Source organism: Sparus aurata, chromosome 5 (genome assembly GCF_900880675.1).
Source record: "Sparus aurata chromosome 5, fSpaAur1.1, whole genome shotgun sequence".
Taxonomy (NCBI): Eukaryota; Metazoa; Chordata; class Actinopteri; order Spariformes; family Sparidae; genus Sparus; species Sparus aurata.
The window spans coordinates 20,549,419-20,562,809 of NC_044191.1; the positions used below are offsets into that span (position 1 = coordinate 20,549,419).

The window sequence follows — 13,391 nt, forward strand, 5'->3', positions numbered from 1 at the left end:
TGCCTGGGCTAAGGTATCAGTCTCAAGTGTCGTCTGAGCTTTCACGAAGGCCGGAATCATCACTGAACAGCTAAGTAACAGCAAAGAGACTGACCTGGACAATGACAAGAGGGATCCGGGCATGCTTGATGCCTAAATCGCCCAACTGTTAAACTCAGACACTGAAGATGAAGAATTTGATGGATTTGTGGATGAGGAATGAACTGAGAAAGTGAGTGTATTGTTTTGTATGTTATGTGTTACAACTGAACAATGTTGAGAGTTATGAACGTTATCAACGAGTTATGAATGAGTTGAATAAAGTTTGACTTATCTGACTGTTTTGTTTATCTTAATGCGCCTTATAATCCGGTGTGCCTTATGGTCCGAAAAATACGGTACATCAACAACTTAGACAAACATGTCCGTGCCCTGCGCCCTACACGGCATGCTGAGGAAGGAGGAACGGAGACTAGCGTGGCTTGCGGCTTTGACACTAAAATACATTTTTGGGTTTATGAATATCTTCCACAGAATAGCTGCTGCATGACTGCATGACTTCCCTAACCTGGCAATGCACGAGCAGCCGCCTGTCTCCACGACTCCACTTTCCTTCAGCATTATCCACGCTGTATGTTTAGCTTGATTGACGCTGTGGCTGAGCGCTACTGCTGCCTTCAGAAATATAAACTTGCTGTGTTTCTTCAACAGTACTTTCCCTATTTTGTTACCGTGCAGGTAGTTATATGCCTCTGTGCTTTTGTAACTGCGTAATTCTCCGCCGTCAACACCTTCAGAAGATAATTAACTATGTCGATGTAGCTAACGTCGGGCAATTGCTTCATGTTATCTGCCCACTCCGTGAGAACTGTCCTCACGACTTTTTAAAACATCCATACTGTGTTTCCAGCTCCGATTTTTGTCCATTGTGTCGGTTTCTTTGTGTTAAAAGCCGGTTTTTAGAGCGAGCATGACAGCTACGCTAGCGTAAACACCAAGTTCACCTGGAAGAGCAAAGCTGACTACTGCTATGAACCATGGGTAAACTCCTAGATCCGTTGTGCGGTGTAATGACATCAGTTAAAAACCCCTCGTGGGGAGGCACTCATGTGATTGGCTGTAAAGGAGTGACACATCTGATTGGCTGCAGGCGACCCCCTTGTAGAAAAAATGCATTTGTGAATCGGAGTCGAGCTAGATGAGTCTCAAAAATCCGCACACAAATGCAGGGAGGTTTACAAATTAAAAGCACTGAGACAAATGCGCATTTGACAATTCATGTATCAATGTAACAACTTCCAAATATGTATTTGATGAACATTGCAAATAACTGACAATTTGTACATTTGTGAATTTTTATTGCCCGTATTTAAAACGAGAAATATTTGTGTGTGCATCACAAATGTTTACAAATCTTATTTTTATATGTGATTTTTTTTTTAACTTGTATATGGATTGAAGCATATTTGTGTGTGCATTGAAAATGCATTTGTGTATCGAGTCATATATATATACAACTCCCCAAATACATTTGTGAGTCCTTTTTAGTGCATTTATTCCTTCATGTGTGCATTTATCCATTATGAGACTGTTCTGGCTCCATATTGCTGAACCTCTAGGTCGCAGTTGCTCACGCTCATCGTGTACTCATTGCTGCAGTGCTTCTCTGACACTCTCTGCACGTCGTCTTGCCGCTGCGATCTCCTTCTGCAGGTTGTAACACACAACATCCGTGCTCCCATTTCCCCGCCGGTCAACTGCACCTGCTGGAGCGCGCTTCACTGTCGGCCGCACCTGTGCCCTCCTGACGTTGTCTTCCAAGGCCGCTGCCCCACGCATCCTCTCGGTGTCCTCAAAACTCCTGAGCTTGGTTTTGAAGTCCGCAAAAGTCACTGGATCCTCACTCTGTAAGATATGAACTGCGAATGGTTTGAATGTTTCTGGTAGTCCTTTTAAAACCATCGCCACCAACAGACCATCACTCGATGTCTCTCCAGCATTTCTCAAAGATGTGATTGCCGTTATTGCACGAACGACATATTCAGTCACACTTTCTCCGCTGGCCTTTTGTAATGAGGTCAGTTCAGTGTACAGGCTAATGATACGAGGCTTACCTCTGCCTGCATAATAGTCCTGCAAAATCCTCAACGCCCGGCGGCCATCATCAGCCGCTTCCTGCAAACTCTTGAAAAAGGTGTAAAAGAGTTCATCTATGTCAAACTGGAACAACCTTCTTTGAACAGAGGAGGTGGCCTAAGACATTACTCAGGGGCGCCGCCAGGGATTTTGGGCCCCATCAAAAGAAATCTAATTGGGCCCTTGAATAGGCCAGCAAAAAATGTGATGCTGTTTTATATAAAACTATGCATTTTAATGATATTTTGACTATCATTCCCATATTTCTGAAAAGAACAACATGACAGTTACTTAAATACTGCTCACTGTCTCCGTTGTAATCCCGCATGCAGGTCTAATCTAACTCCACAACTGTAGGCTCAAAGGTGGAGGCTTTGGATTTGGGGTGAAAAAACACATATATGAGGCTATATGGTGGTTGCGATTTAACCTTATGATTTTCAGAAAATATAAACATTTCTCTGATTGTATTGATTGTTGTATTGAGTCACACAGTCTGCATGCACCAGAAATGTTCTCCTCTGTTTCTACTGCAAAGCAGGAAGATGAGAGTCCCAAACTACTGACCAAACCTGCATTGGGACTATGGCTGAAATTCAAATGAAATAAAAAAATCAAATGAAACATTGTCTTGTTTGAATAGGCCAGAAATTACCCACACGAAGGCCGATTGGGTCAGTGACCCACAAGTGACCCTAATGAGTCTGAAACTCAGAGCTCACACATGTCTTTAACGACTCTGTAAGGACACTCCCACACAGAGTTTATAAGCCTGCAACTCCCCTCCAGTTAGTGAGAACTGAAGAAGCCTCTTATGTATTTACACATATTTACATAATGTGTAAATATCTTAAGCCTGTGGTACCCACAGACATTATTTCAGGCAATTAACCAAAATCCAAGGCAAAACACTTAAAATTGACTTTGAGACGAGGGAACCGGATGTCCAAAATTGCAAACTGATTTCCGAATTTTAGGACTACAAGGTACACTGCTCTTTGACATGAGAGAAACATGAGTTGAACTGTGCCAGATTTATTCAATATTTTGACCTATACTCACATTGACAGATATGTGTATTTTGATATTCCTTTGTTTGATACAAATAACGTACAACAATAAATGGTGTGGCAGAGTTCACTGTGGTCTGTAGTTTAACCTAATGTCTTTGGCCCCGATCACACAGAGATTTGTTGCCTCAGGCACGGCAGCTTCAAAACACCTCGGAAAAGCACATTCTCTGCAGAGCAGCGTGGTGCTACCCCCCTTACTTCTGGCCCCTTAGTTCAGATCACAAGTTTCATGTCTGAATTCTGCATCCTGCACAAAATCTGTCCACAGACAGACGTATAAACACATGGCAAAGGAATCAAAACTTCTTGTGTGAGGGTTCCTATGACAATAGGAGTCTGTCTTAAGGGCAACACCAGTCACGTTGGTATAATGTCCAACATAAAGATCATGTTTAAATGTTCCTCATACCAACCCCTCAAGCTTGTTTATCTGAGACCCATACTATTGTACTGAAGTTCAAAACAAACTGAGGTTTGAGTGTGAGGCGGAGGTGACATGGTATTATAATCCTGTGAGGTTTTATAATGACTATCAAATTCCAATCTTAATCTTCCTTAATCCTCATGTGATACTGCACTTCTGCTGTGTCTCCTCTCCTCATTCTCCTCTCCTTATTACTTAAGTCTTGTGGTGGTTGCTTGCCATCCCCCATAGTTGGCTCCTCAATAGTATTCAATTTTTGCGGCCAGTTGCACCAGTCTGTCTGGTCCATTCAGTTGTAGAGTAGTTTTAGGCCTCCCATACAAGTTTGTAAGACTGTAGTTTTGAGACACAATTTAAAGTTTAAACCTCCTTCAAGAAAGTGTGAAGTTATCCTTTAACTGTTAACAAGAGCTGGTGAAGTGAGAGGGACTAATGCTTTGAGAAGAGCTGAAAGAAAAATGTCTGCTATGTTTATTTGGAAAGTGTAATGTCTGTTGCAGACAGTCGGCACACGTCCAGTTTGGAGGAGCACCAAGAGCACCAGTGTGGAAAAATAAGTAAATCTACTGCTGTGGATGACAGCAGCAGCACCAGAAATCAGAAAGTCATGAGTGTGCTCGATATTCTGAGTGTTTTCACAGCTTTACCTTGCTGTCACGCAGCACTTATTGAGGGGAGACCACAGCTGTTATCCCTCAAGGCTCTCTCCTTAGCCACCAGACTCCTTTGCTGAAATTGTTATTTTTATTTTTTAACTTTGATAAATCACCTCAACTGAAACAACACTAGAGTAACGAGCCTGCTTTGAAAATGTAAGTATTCGGTGTTAATCCGGCCCTGTTACATAGGACACACACAGACACGTTCATACTGTAAATCTGGTGTTTACTGCAGCCAGGAGAGATATGAGCTGTGAAAGAGGAATACAAGAGTAAGGAGGGCGAGCATAGACTCTGGCGCGGGGGGAGTTGACTCAGCTCAGTTTGCGACAAACCCAAAACATCATCGTTTCTCGCTTACGTGACCCAGCTGTCCTTAAACACCTTGAACAACTAACCAGGATTTCATTCCGAGAAAAAGACAGCTCGGTGTTGGTCCATCCCCTTATCGTCACGACGTGCTGGCACGGACTCGACGGCGCGTGGAGCAGTCTTGCGTCACCCAGCGGGTCCGCGCGCCTATAAGAGCCTCCGGTGTGCGGTCTGCAGAGCAAACCGCGCTGTCCCGCACCTGCAGCCGCCTCCAACAAAGCACTCCTCACTCAGAGCTCCTCAAGACTTCGGCACCGCCGGTGAGTGACTCTTGCATTATTCCAAACATGCGCACGAATCTTGCATCGCGTCTCCCTCCCGAGGCTCAACACGGCGTGGGCTCACCTGTAGCCTGCATGGAGGTGACTGTAGGTGTGTGTGGTAACTCGACTGTATCTGTGTGTGGTAATAAAATGCTCGTTGAGATGATGTCCTTGTGTGACAGTGTGTTGGCAGATAAGAAGCTGTCGGACACATAAACAGTGTTACAGGACGTGAACCAGCTGTGTTGCACTGCAGCTTTAGACAAGCTCTTCTTTAACTGAATGTAGACAGCGAGGAGGGGGGTGAATATTAGATCCCGTTACTTATCAGGGGCACCATTTAGTTTAGAAGAAGATTTTTTTTTTTCCATGACTGAATAAACAAGCTGTTCTCAGAGCACTGTCTGAAGCTCGAAAGGTGGCAGGGTTTGCCACATATTAACAAAGGGAAACAGCTTGACAGTTTGTTTATTCAGTTTATTCAGTCATAAAAACAGGAAGAGCTTGTTTATTTAGTTTGTCTTGGCATACAAAATAAAAAATTAAGAGTCTGGAATAAGTAATAATAAACATGATCTTTGTTATCTGATTAGAATTTCCTTTCCCCAAAACTACACGGTGCCCCTTTAAGCAAAAGCAACACAGTGGTAAAACACTCCAATTAAAGTTTCTCTGCATTCAGTGATGTACTTTTACTTGCAACCTTTTTTTTGTTTGTTTGTTTTTAGTGTAGTTTTGTTACTTTCATGTGTAACTTGATTTCAGGGCTGAAGATGGTTGACTAAACTAATTTGTGACTAGCAGCTAATCTACAGTACAAGAAGGAGAAGTAAGCTAATCACATGGTTGAAAAGTAAAGGAGAAAGTAAATGGCAGGCAAAGACTTGTAGGTGCTGTGCTGTGTAATGCACATTGTAATTCTGGTTTATTAAAGGATTTTCTTTTCCCCTCATGTCAGCACGCCACTGAAGCAACACCATGGTCCCGGCTGTTCTGATATATAGAGGGAAATATTTGACGGTCCGAAGGTTCAGTGGAGTACCGGAAATGTGTGCTGTCGAGACCCAACAGAGCACTAATGGTAAGCTAAGCTACAATAATTGTTGTACAAATTTGATGAACCCCTTGATCTGTGTAGTAGACTCCATCCTGACTGTGCCATTTCAAGCCTTTTATATGGGTAAATTCATAGACTCAGACACAAAGTAAAAAATATGTTTTCATGTTTCTGTCCCTAGAATTTACTGTGGATATATGCGAACAAGAAAACAAGATGGCTTTGTATTTCTCGTATGAAAATCAAATATACCTCCCAAAGGTGGACGGTGGCACTCTGAGGGTAAATATTAACATATGTACAGTACATACATTAACAGCACACACACACACACACACTCGCACGTGGCCACGTACTTTCCCTCCATCTGTGCCCACAGCTAATTTCTGCAACATACAACAAATGAAAAGAAACAATGGAAATGAATGTGAAAAACTGACATTATTGTATGTGCACTAAATGTGGGTTTTGTGTGTTCACAGGTGGAGAGGGTTGTTGATGCTGTCGATGGCAGCTCAGCTAATATACCTGATAGCTCCTGGTTCGTGAAGGAATATTGTGGACTCTCTGGATATTACATCCTGCGAACTGTGGCTGAACCCCCGCAGTACATTGCACCAGGGATCAATTCAAGCAGACAAAGTAAATTCAAGCTGTCTGAAAACCGTAAGGACTGCATTGTGGTCAAACAACAAAGACCGTAAGTGTACGTTTCATTATTCTTATTTGTTATGCACTTTGTAATGTTTTATGTTGCATCTACACCAGATGCAACTTCAGATAGAAGTTATTTAATGTGGTTATTTAAATTAATATTTCTCAAGGTGAAGAATAGTTGCTCGAGACTGTGCGATTTTCCTTGTAGCTGCGATGGATCACCACAATACAAAAAGAGATTCAGCCAAGCCAAACTGTTTAATTTGCACTATATATTGCTTGTCTCAAACTCAATAACAAAGATACAGCATGGTGATCAAATAAAGAACAAAAAACAACATTAGGCATAGAACCACCTAGGTGTAAATCATAGATTACAAATTATTTTTGTTCAGCTTCCTCCACCATCTCAAACGCAAAACCGCATGCAAACCTCATGCTGGTGCTAGAAGAGGGGTCAATATGATTCATCTTCAGGGAACCATGAAAGTCTGGACAAAATTCTCCACCAATCCGTCCTGGAGACATTGAGATATTTTACTGGATAAGTGAAAACTTTGACCAACTGGTGGAGTCAGAAGAAAGGTGAAGGGATTGACCAAAGTCAGCCTTCAGCTGTCTGTAAGAACTTTGCCTGAATTAGTTCTGAACATGTTGCCTGTAGTTATTGATCCTGACTTGTCTTCTTTGTGTCGTTTTTTTCCCCTCAGGCATCCACCACCATCCAAGTCAGCTTAATCGTTGACCGCAGAACTCGAGATTGCCATGCTTCCTCTGCACCCTGACAGTTCGCTACAACTCTGGGCTTTAGCAAGAAGTAAATTTATTTAGAACATTTTTCTTTCTTGGGTGGCTAAGTGTCTTCTTGTTAAACTTCATCAAATGGGTACTCTTGCAGTTACATTTGGGTGACTTGGAAATGACAGATGAAAAGGGAATGGTCAACATTGAAGCAGGAGAAAAAATACCAACACTCCCCTGGTCCTCTGAAGTCTCAGTCTGGCCCACTAGTTGCACGGCTAACTGAGCTAACTAGCCTGCGATTTGGAGTCCCGCCTTTTTTTCCTAGGACACATGCACAGTTCTCTTCAGAAACCGTCTGAAAACAGTCTTTGGAAGGTCATATCGATGGCATAGCAAACTACAGTTTTAAGTCGCAGACATGAAAAGAGTATACACGTCAGGTGAAGGGCATTATTTCTCCAGTGCACTCCCTCTCATTCCCAACCTCCCTCTCTGTTTTAACTTGTATATAAATTAACTAAGTACTTAACTCACGTCATATACCATGACTTTTCATAAACCTTTTTTACCTCAACCTAACCAAAGTACCGACTACACTAATGTCCCTCAGCAAGCTTGAATATGAAAGTTCTAAGCGGACGTATACATATATATATATATGTGTATTTCTAATTGTTAACTTGACCACAGAATGAGAACATTTACTTTCTACACGTATGCAATGGCGGCTTTATTCAACTGCTTTGCTGCTTGAAGAGTAAACTGATCTTCATGACGGTAGAGTTTCCCTCTTGATGTGAAAATGTTCCTCAAATGCTTTTCATGTGTTGGTATTAATTGGGGGGAGGGTTTTATCGTATTGTTGTAACACACTTGTATAACTGTTGTATGCCCCTGAGCAAGTTTGACCTAAAGATATTGGTGAAGTAGAGCTCCACATCAGTCTCTACCATAACGGTCCAGTGTTCATGATTCGCTACATTGATTGGCTGCCAATAATGCTGACCTAGCTTGATCAAGACTAACTATACAAGCCTGATGCAGACCTTGACTATCACTCATGTATTCGATTACTCAGTTGTGTTTTGTATTTATACCTGTTGTGTGCCATTTTCATACTGTAAATACAAGCACATTTTGTAATAAACCGCTGTATATCCTGAATCGTGTCCTGGTGCCTCTGCAAGTTGTGTGAGAGACTTACAACAGTTTTGTGGTTATTTATGATGCAATATGGAAGATTTTTTGTTAAAAACACTTAAAAATTATATAAAATTATCAACAGAATGTGAAGAAATATAATTTCGACGTTATGTCAAAGAAATATGTATTGTGTTGCAGAGATATCCACTGAAGTTAGCATGCTAACCATCTAGCCCTGGTCCAGAAAACCTCTTTCTTACAGCAGTCCAAAGGTCCTGTGCCACTCTGGCTAGCTGCACAGCTAAATGAGCGAACAAGCTTACAGCAGCTACAGCCATAAACAGAACACAGTTAGCAGCCATTAGCATCTCTGGTTACATGCAGCCCCCACTTGCTGGGAGTACCAGGAATTGCAGCAGGAGGCCTATTCTTAATCATGCCCCTTTAATGAGGTTAGATATAGTTGAACTATCTTCCCTCACACTTTCCTAAGGTTTCTGCTCCAACAAATCAACCCCTAGAGCAATAATTCCTCTGTTCATCCTCTAGCAGGACTGCTTCTCACACACTTTTCAAGTTACTGTTGTACACTCAAGTCCATACCTGTCAGGCTATTGGAGGACATGATCATCGTTGCCGTTTGTAAGTGCAATATATCACACCGGTCATGACAAATGTTCAAATGTGACAAAACCCAGATTAGAATTCAGGGCGAAATTAACGTGTTTAAAGATTCTGAGACTGACTTCAGGTCTTCTGTCTTTGGTATAATTATTTTTCAAAAAGGGACAACCTTCATCAATGGGACTTTTGTTCAGATATGAGGCATTAAAGTTATGAGCAGCATTTCAGGTGTGTGAGAGTGATGGAGCAGAGTGAGAGGACAGGAGAGCAAAGAATATATAACTATTGAATGCTGATTTGTTTTCCGATCCTGATTGGCAATTAAGTAAAGATTTTATTGATACGGTAAAATGTGAAAAAACAGTAGTTACAACTTGCTCATGGTAAAAAAGCCCTTGAACATCAAAATGTCTATTACAAGCAAGATAGTCTGAATCAAGAAAACAAAGACAAACCTGAAGAAAGTGTTTGAAAACCTAAGTTAAAAATCAGAAATGGCCTGATGTTCTAAGTCTGGTTTTGAAGATATAGACACATGCACGAATTCCTCAGCCCTTAAAAAATATGAAAGATGCAAGTCTTGTTTAAACACTGAGGTTAAATCTAAATAGTTTTGCGTCAGAGGAAGAAACAATCAGTTGAATGCTGTTATAACAATGAAAACTCACTTTTCAGCCAAATTACAAAATCTGTGTATCCCTGTGCAGCATCCAATGGTCAGTGTAATGTTTTAGAAGTTTAAAACAATAGAAAGGGTGGAGAAAGTTTGCAGAAATGCCTCACAGCACTGCAGTCTGTTAATGTGCTCCTTGCAGCTTCAAACAGTGACCGCAGTGAGTCACGGTCACAGCCACACCTGTGTCATTTATCATTCATCATTTATCAGTTCTAAGAACAGAAAAATATCAGTCGTTAACCTCCTTGTTAAAGTGTTTTTTTTTTTCAGTTTCTGGAGGCATTTCTTCAACAGAAGTCATACGATGTAGATTTGTTGATGTGATTTTAGTGTGTTTCTCTATGCAACTATGGTAGACTTAAATATAGCTGTCAACACAGTCTGACCCCTAAACAAGATTCTTTATGATTCAAGTTCAAGTTAAATGGTGTTACTTTTCCTCAGCACCACAGAGGAAGTTAATAACCTTCAGTGACATACTCCTCTTGGAGTTTCCAGGGATGGATCCAAGCGTTGGGTGCCAAATGTTTAATCACCCAGGTGTTCAGCAACAGAACATGTCATATGGATGAAAGTATGTTTAGTCAATATGTATACTTTTCTGTTGTGTTATTTTTATTTATCGTGCATTAAAATTAACAAAAATGTAAAAACAAAAAATCAAATAAAGCACAATCCATGCAAAAAAAAAAAAAATTAAATCTTGGTTTGTGCTTGACTAGATCAAATATATTTGCCCTTTCTAAGGCGAAAGTGACACTAATTGTAATGCTTCCTGTTGCTAGCGATTTACTGTTGGCAGAAAAAAAACAGTGTTTGGGTACAACAACAATTTACAACGCCATGGCAAAACATTTATCGAATGTTTTATTACTAGGTCAAATTAAACCAAATAAGACACATAAGAATACCAAATCAGTAAAGTCAGTGGTGCGGGGTGTGCAAAACAATGCAGAATGTAATGAATGCTACAGGGCTAAAGCAGAGATAGAGAATGACAGAGAGTTTGTGAAGGGCTGCAGGCAGCGGGGCTGAGGTAACTTCAGGACACAAGGCCCAGCTGCAAAGATTAGAAATTAACATACTCCCCCAAATAAACAGCAGAACGTCACTTAAGAGACATTAGTTGAAAGTTTTGATAAAGAGAGCTGGCATAGAGAAACGTGACTTAGCAAGTGTGAAGAAAAAAAAAAAAAAGGGAACAAGCTCATATCTGCCACAGCCCTGTTGTAGGCTGCGAGAGTCATCCACACTCGCTACGACATCGACCAGAACCTGCAGTAACTGTAACTTATTTTCAATTACACATTGCTTTTACCATAGACAGCGCAAAGTTAATGATTTTCTGGACAAAGGTGGGACAGTTGTTGCAAAAGACATTGGACTGTTTCCACTGTAAACACATCTGTTATTCAAATGTGTGAATAAAAGAAGTATTTGGTCAAAAATTATTTGTCTGGCATGAGACAGCCCATGACTTTAATTCCAAGCAGAGGTGGTTTCTGAAATGCACTCTTTTTTTGATCTGTTGTGTTCAAGTGAAGCTTTTTGGCCGACATACATGAGACTTGGGGCGACACAAGAGTGTCTACTTTCAACTCAAGCACTTACTTCCACTGCTCCTGCCTTCATCCTTTGTATGACTGTACACAATGGAAGCAGTCAAGCGAATAATGAATCACAGCTAAGAGTTTTCAGCCATGCAAGTGGCTCTGTAAGAATGTGCCAGGGCAAAAGTGCGATCCTGAGGTCCATGAATGTCTTGGGACAGGAAGCACAGTCCGTTCTTTTGTCATTAGTCAGTATAGGGAGTTGGGCGGCACCGACATGACCGACTAGCACTTTCACCCTTACAGCTGGGACAATAGGGCGTTAAAATGAGAGAAGGAGTTTCATACCTGAATCCAGACCCTGCCTTACTTTTACACACCTCTCACATTTAACGGTTATTATCCCTCATTTGTAATTCTGCAAAAACTGTGTATTGTGCTGCATAAGTAACTTTACTTTTGCACCTTACGCAATCATATTACATTTTATTTGATTGTGACCTTGATTTAGAACAGAAATTGATGATTGTTATTATTTTACATTATCACATCATTGCAAACCACTTTGTTCCTGTTTTTAATGGCTTTGGTGTCATGTGTTAACCTCTAGACTCTTGAGTCTCTGTGCTGTAGAGACAGTGGGAGTAACAGGATTGTCTTTCATGAACGCTCGGGGAGGACAAACCAGTGCAGATGAGTCTTTTATGAGTCTGACACACATGAGTAAATTTAGATATCAGTTATCAGCTTTGGGTCCTTTCCAGCTCTTATCGGCGCTGATCCCTCCCCTACAAAAGCAGACAATCACATTACTTGATAAGCCATATTTACTATTTTCATTTTGACATTTGCCTTTATTTGACTGGATACAAACTAAACACTCATGTAACTCGGGATCAACTTCAGAGATGCAACTTTTTTTTTTATCATTTGAAGGGTTGCAATGTAGGATGATGCCCTTTTTGTCAACAAACAGGCGTGGAGGAAGAGTAAAATTTCAAAGGACAGTTTTAGTGTCCTATTTCCACCACAACAATAATAAAATTCTAGCGAGACAATAAATCCTTTTGATGTTGACAGCTGAATGAATTGATACATTGTTCTCTACTTAAGCTTTGGCTATCAGCAGATTGTTTTCTCTGTAGGTGTTAGTAGACGTTGGCAGAAGTTTGAGATACCACGGTTCCACACCTCAACCCTACCTGCAGCTGCACCTGTCATCTCACATTCTTGTCACACAACAACTACTTCAATGGAAATCTCCAGCCAAAATGAGCTACACAGTAGAACAGGAAACCACTAAAGCAAAACAAAAAAGTTAGATAAGTGGTCGTAAGTTCTTGCTGTGAGAAAATACATAGAAAGGGGTATTTTGTTTTTTTCTTCTGGCGTTATCTTCACAATCCAACTCAGTTGAGACACTCAGGGAACAGTAGTACTCTGGCTTCTGTCCTAGGGAGTTTAAATTCACTGTCACAACTTTAATGTTTCAGTACACTCTCACCGCTCTCATAGGCTTGTTCTCTAAAAACAAGTGGAGCACTGAGCAGCTTAAGAGTCAGATATTTTATTAGGAGTTGGTGGAAACCAAAAAGTTAAATAGAGTGAATATTGGAGTCTAGCTGGATGTTCAAACAAGCATGAAATTCAGCATATCATCTTAAAGGATGATGACATCTCAATGTTGTGTTCACGGCTTGCTTCTGCAGGCCAAGAGTGGCCAAAAGTTCAATTATTGCATGTTTAATTATACAAAAGCTGATGAAATGTATCACAGTTTACAGTCATCAACCTGAATAATGTCTATATGTTTCGTTTATGTAAATAAGAAGTTCATCATTGAGCAGTGATGTGCCTCCGCATAGAATACCGACTCTGTCAGAATCAGTTTCAGCAAATTCCGAAAAACCCATCCTACAATCTCAAAGCACCAGTTTTTGAAGACTTTTTCAACTTTTTCTTACAAATAGGACCTTTAAACAAACCCCACAACTGTGCAGTAGCTTAACGACAGTCAATGTTGGTTTCTTTTAA

At 40.8% G+C, this 13,391-nt stretch overlaps 1 protein-coding gene across 2 annotated transcripts; it reads left to right on the top strand.

Annotated features, from left to right (window-relative positions):
* The first annotated feature begins 4,604 nt into the window (after window positions 1-4,604).
* Window positions 4,605-8,528, top strand: LOC115581000 (uncharacterized). Of its 2 annotated transcripts, none has more exons than XM_030415770.1 (5): window positions 4,605-4,903; window positions 5,865-5,987; window positions 6,145-6,245; window positions 6,446-6,663; window positions 7,331-8,528. In XM_030415770.1, the coding sequence occupies exons 2-5, from the start codon at window positions 5,885-5,887 to the stop codon at window positions 7,356-7,358; spliced, it is 450 nt and encodes a 149-aa protein (XP_030271630.1). In that variant the 5' UTR covers window positions 4,605-4,903; window positions 5,865-5,884; the 3' UTR covers window positions 7,359-8,528. The 2 variants fall into 2 exon arrangements, 1 of the variants encoding a protein (XP_030271630.1); XR_003983975.1 differs by having other exon boundaries at window positions 4,620-4,903; window positions 6,446-6,669.
* The last annotated feature ends 4,863 nt before the right edge of the window (window positions 8,529-13,391 follow it).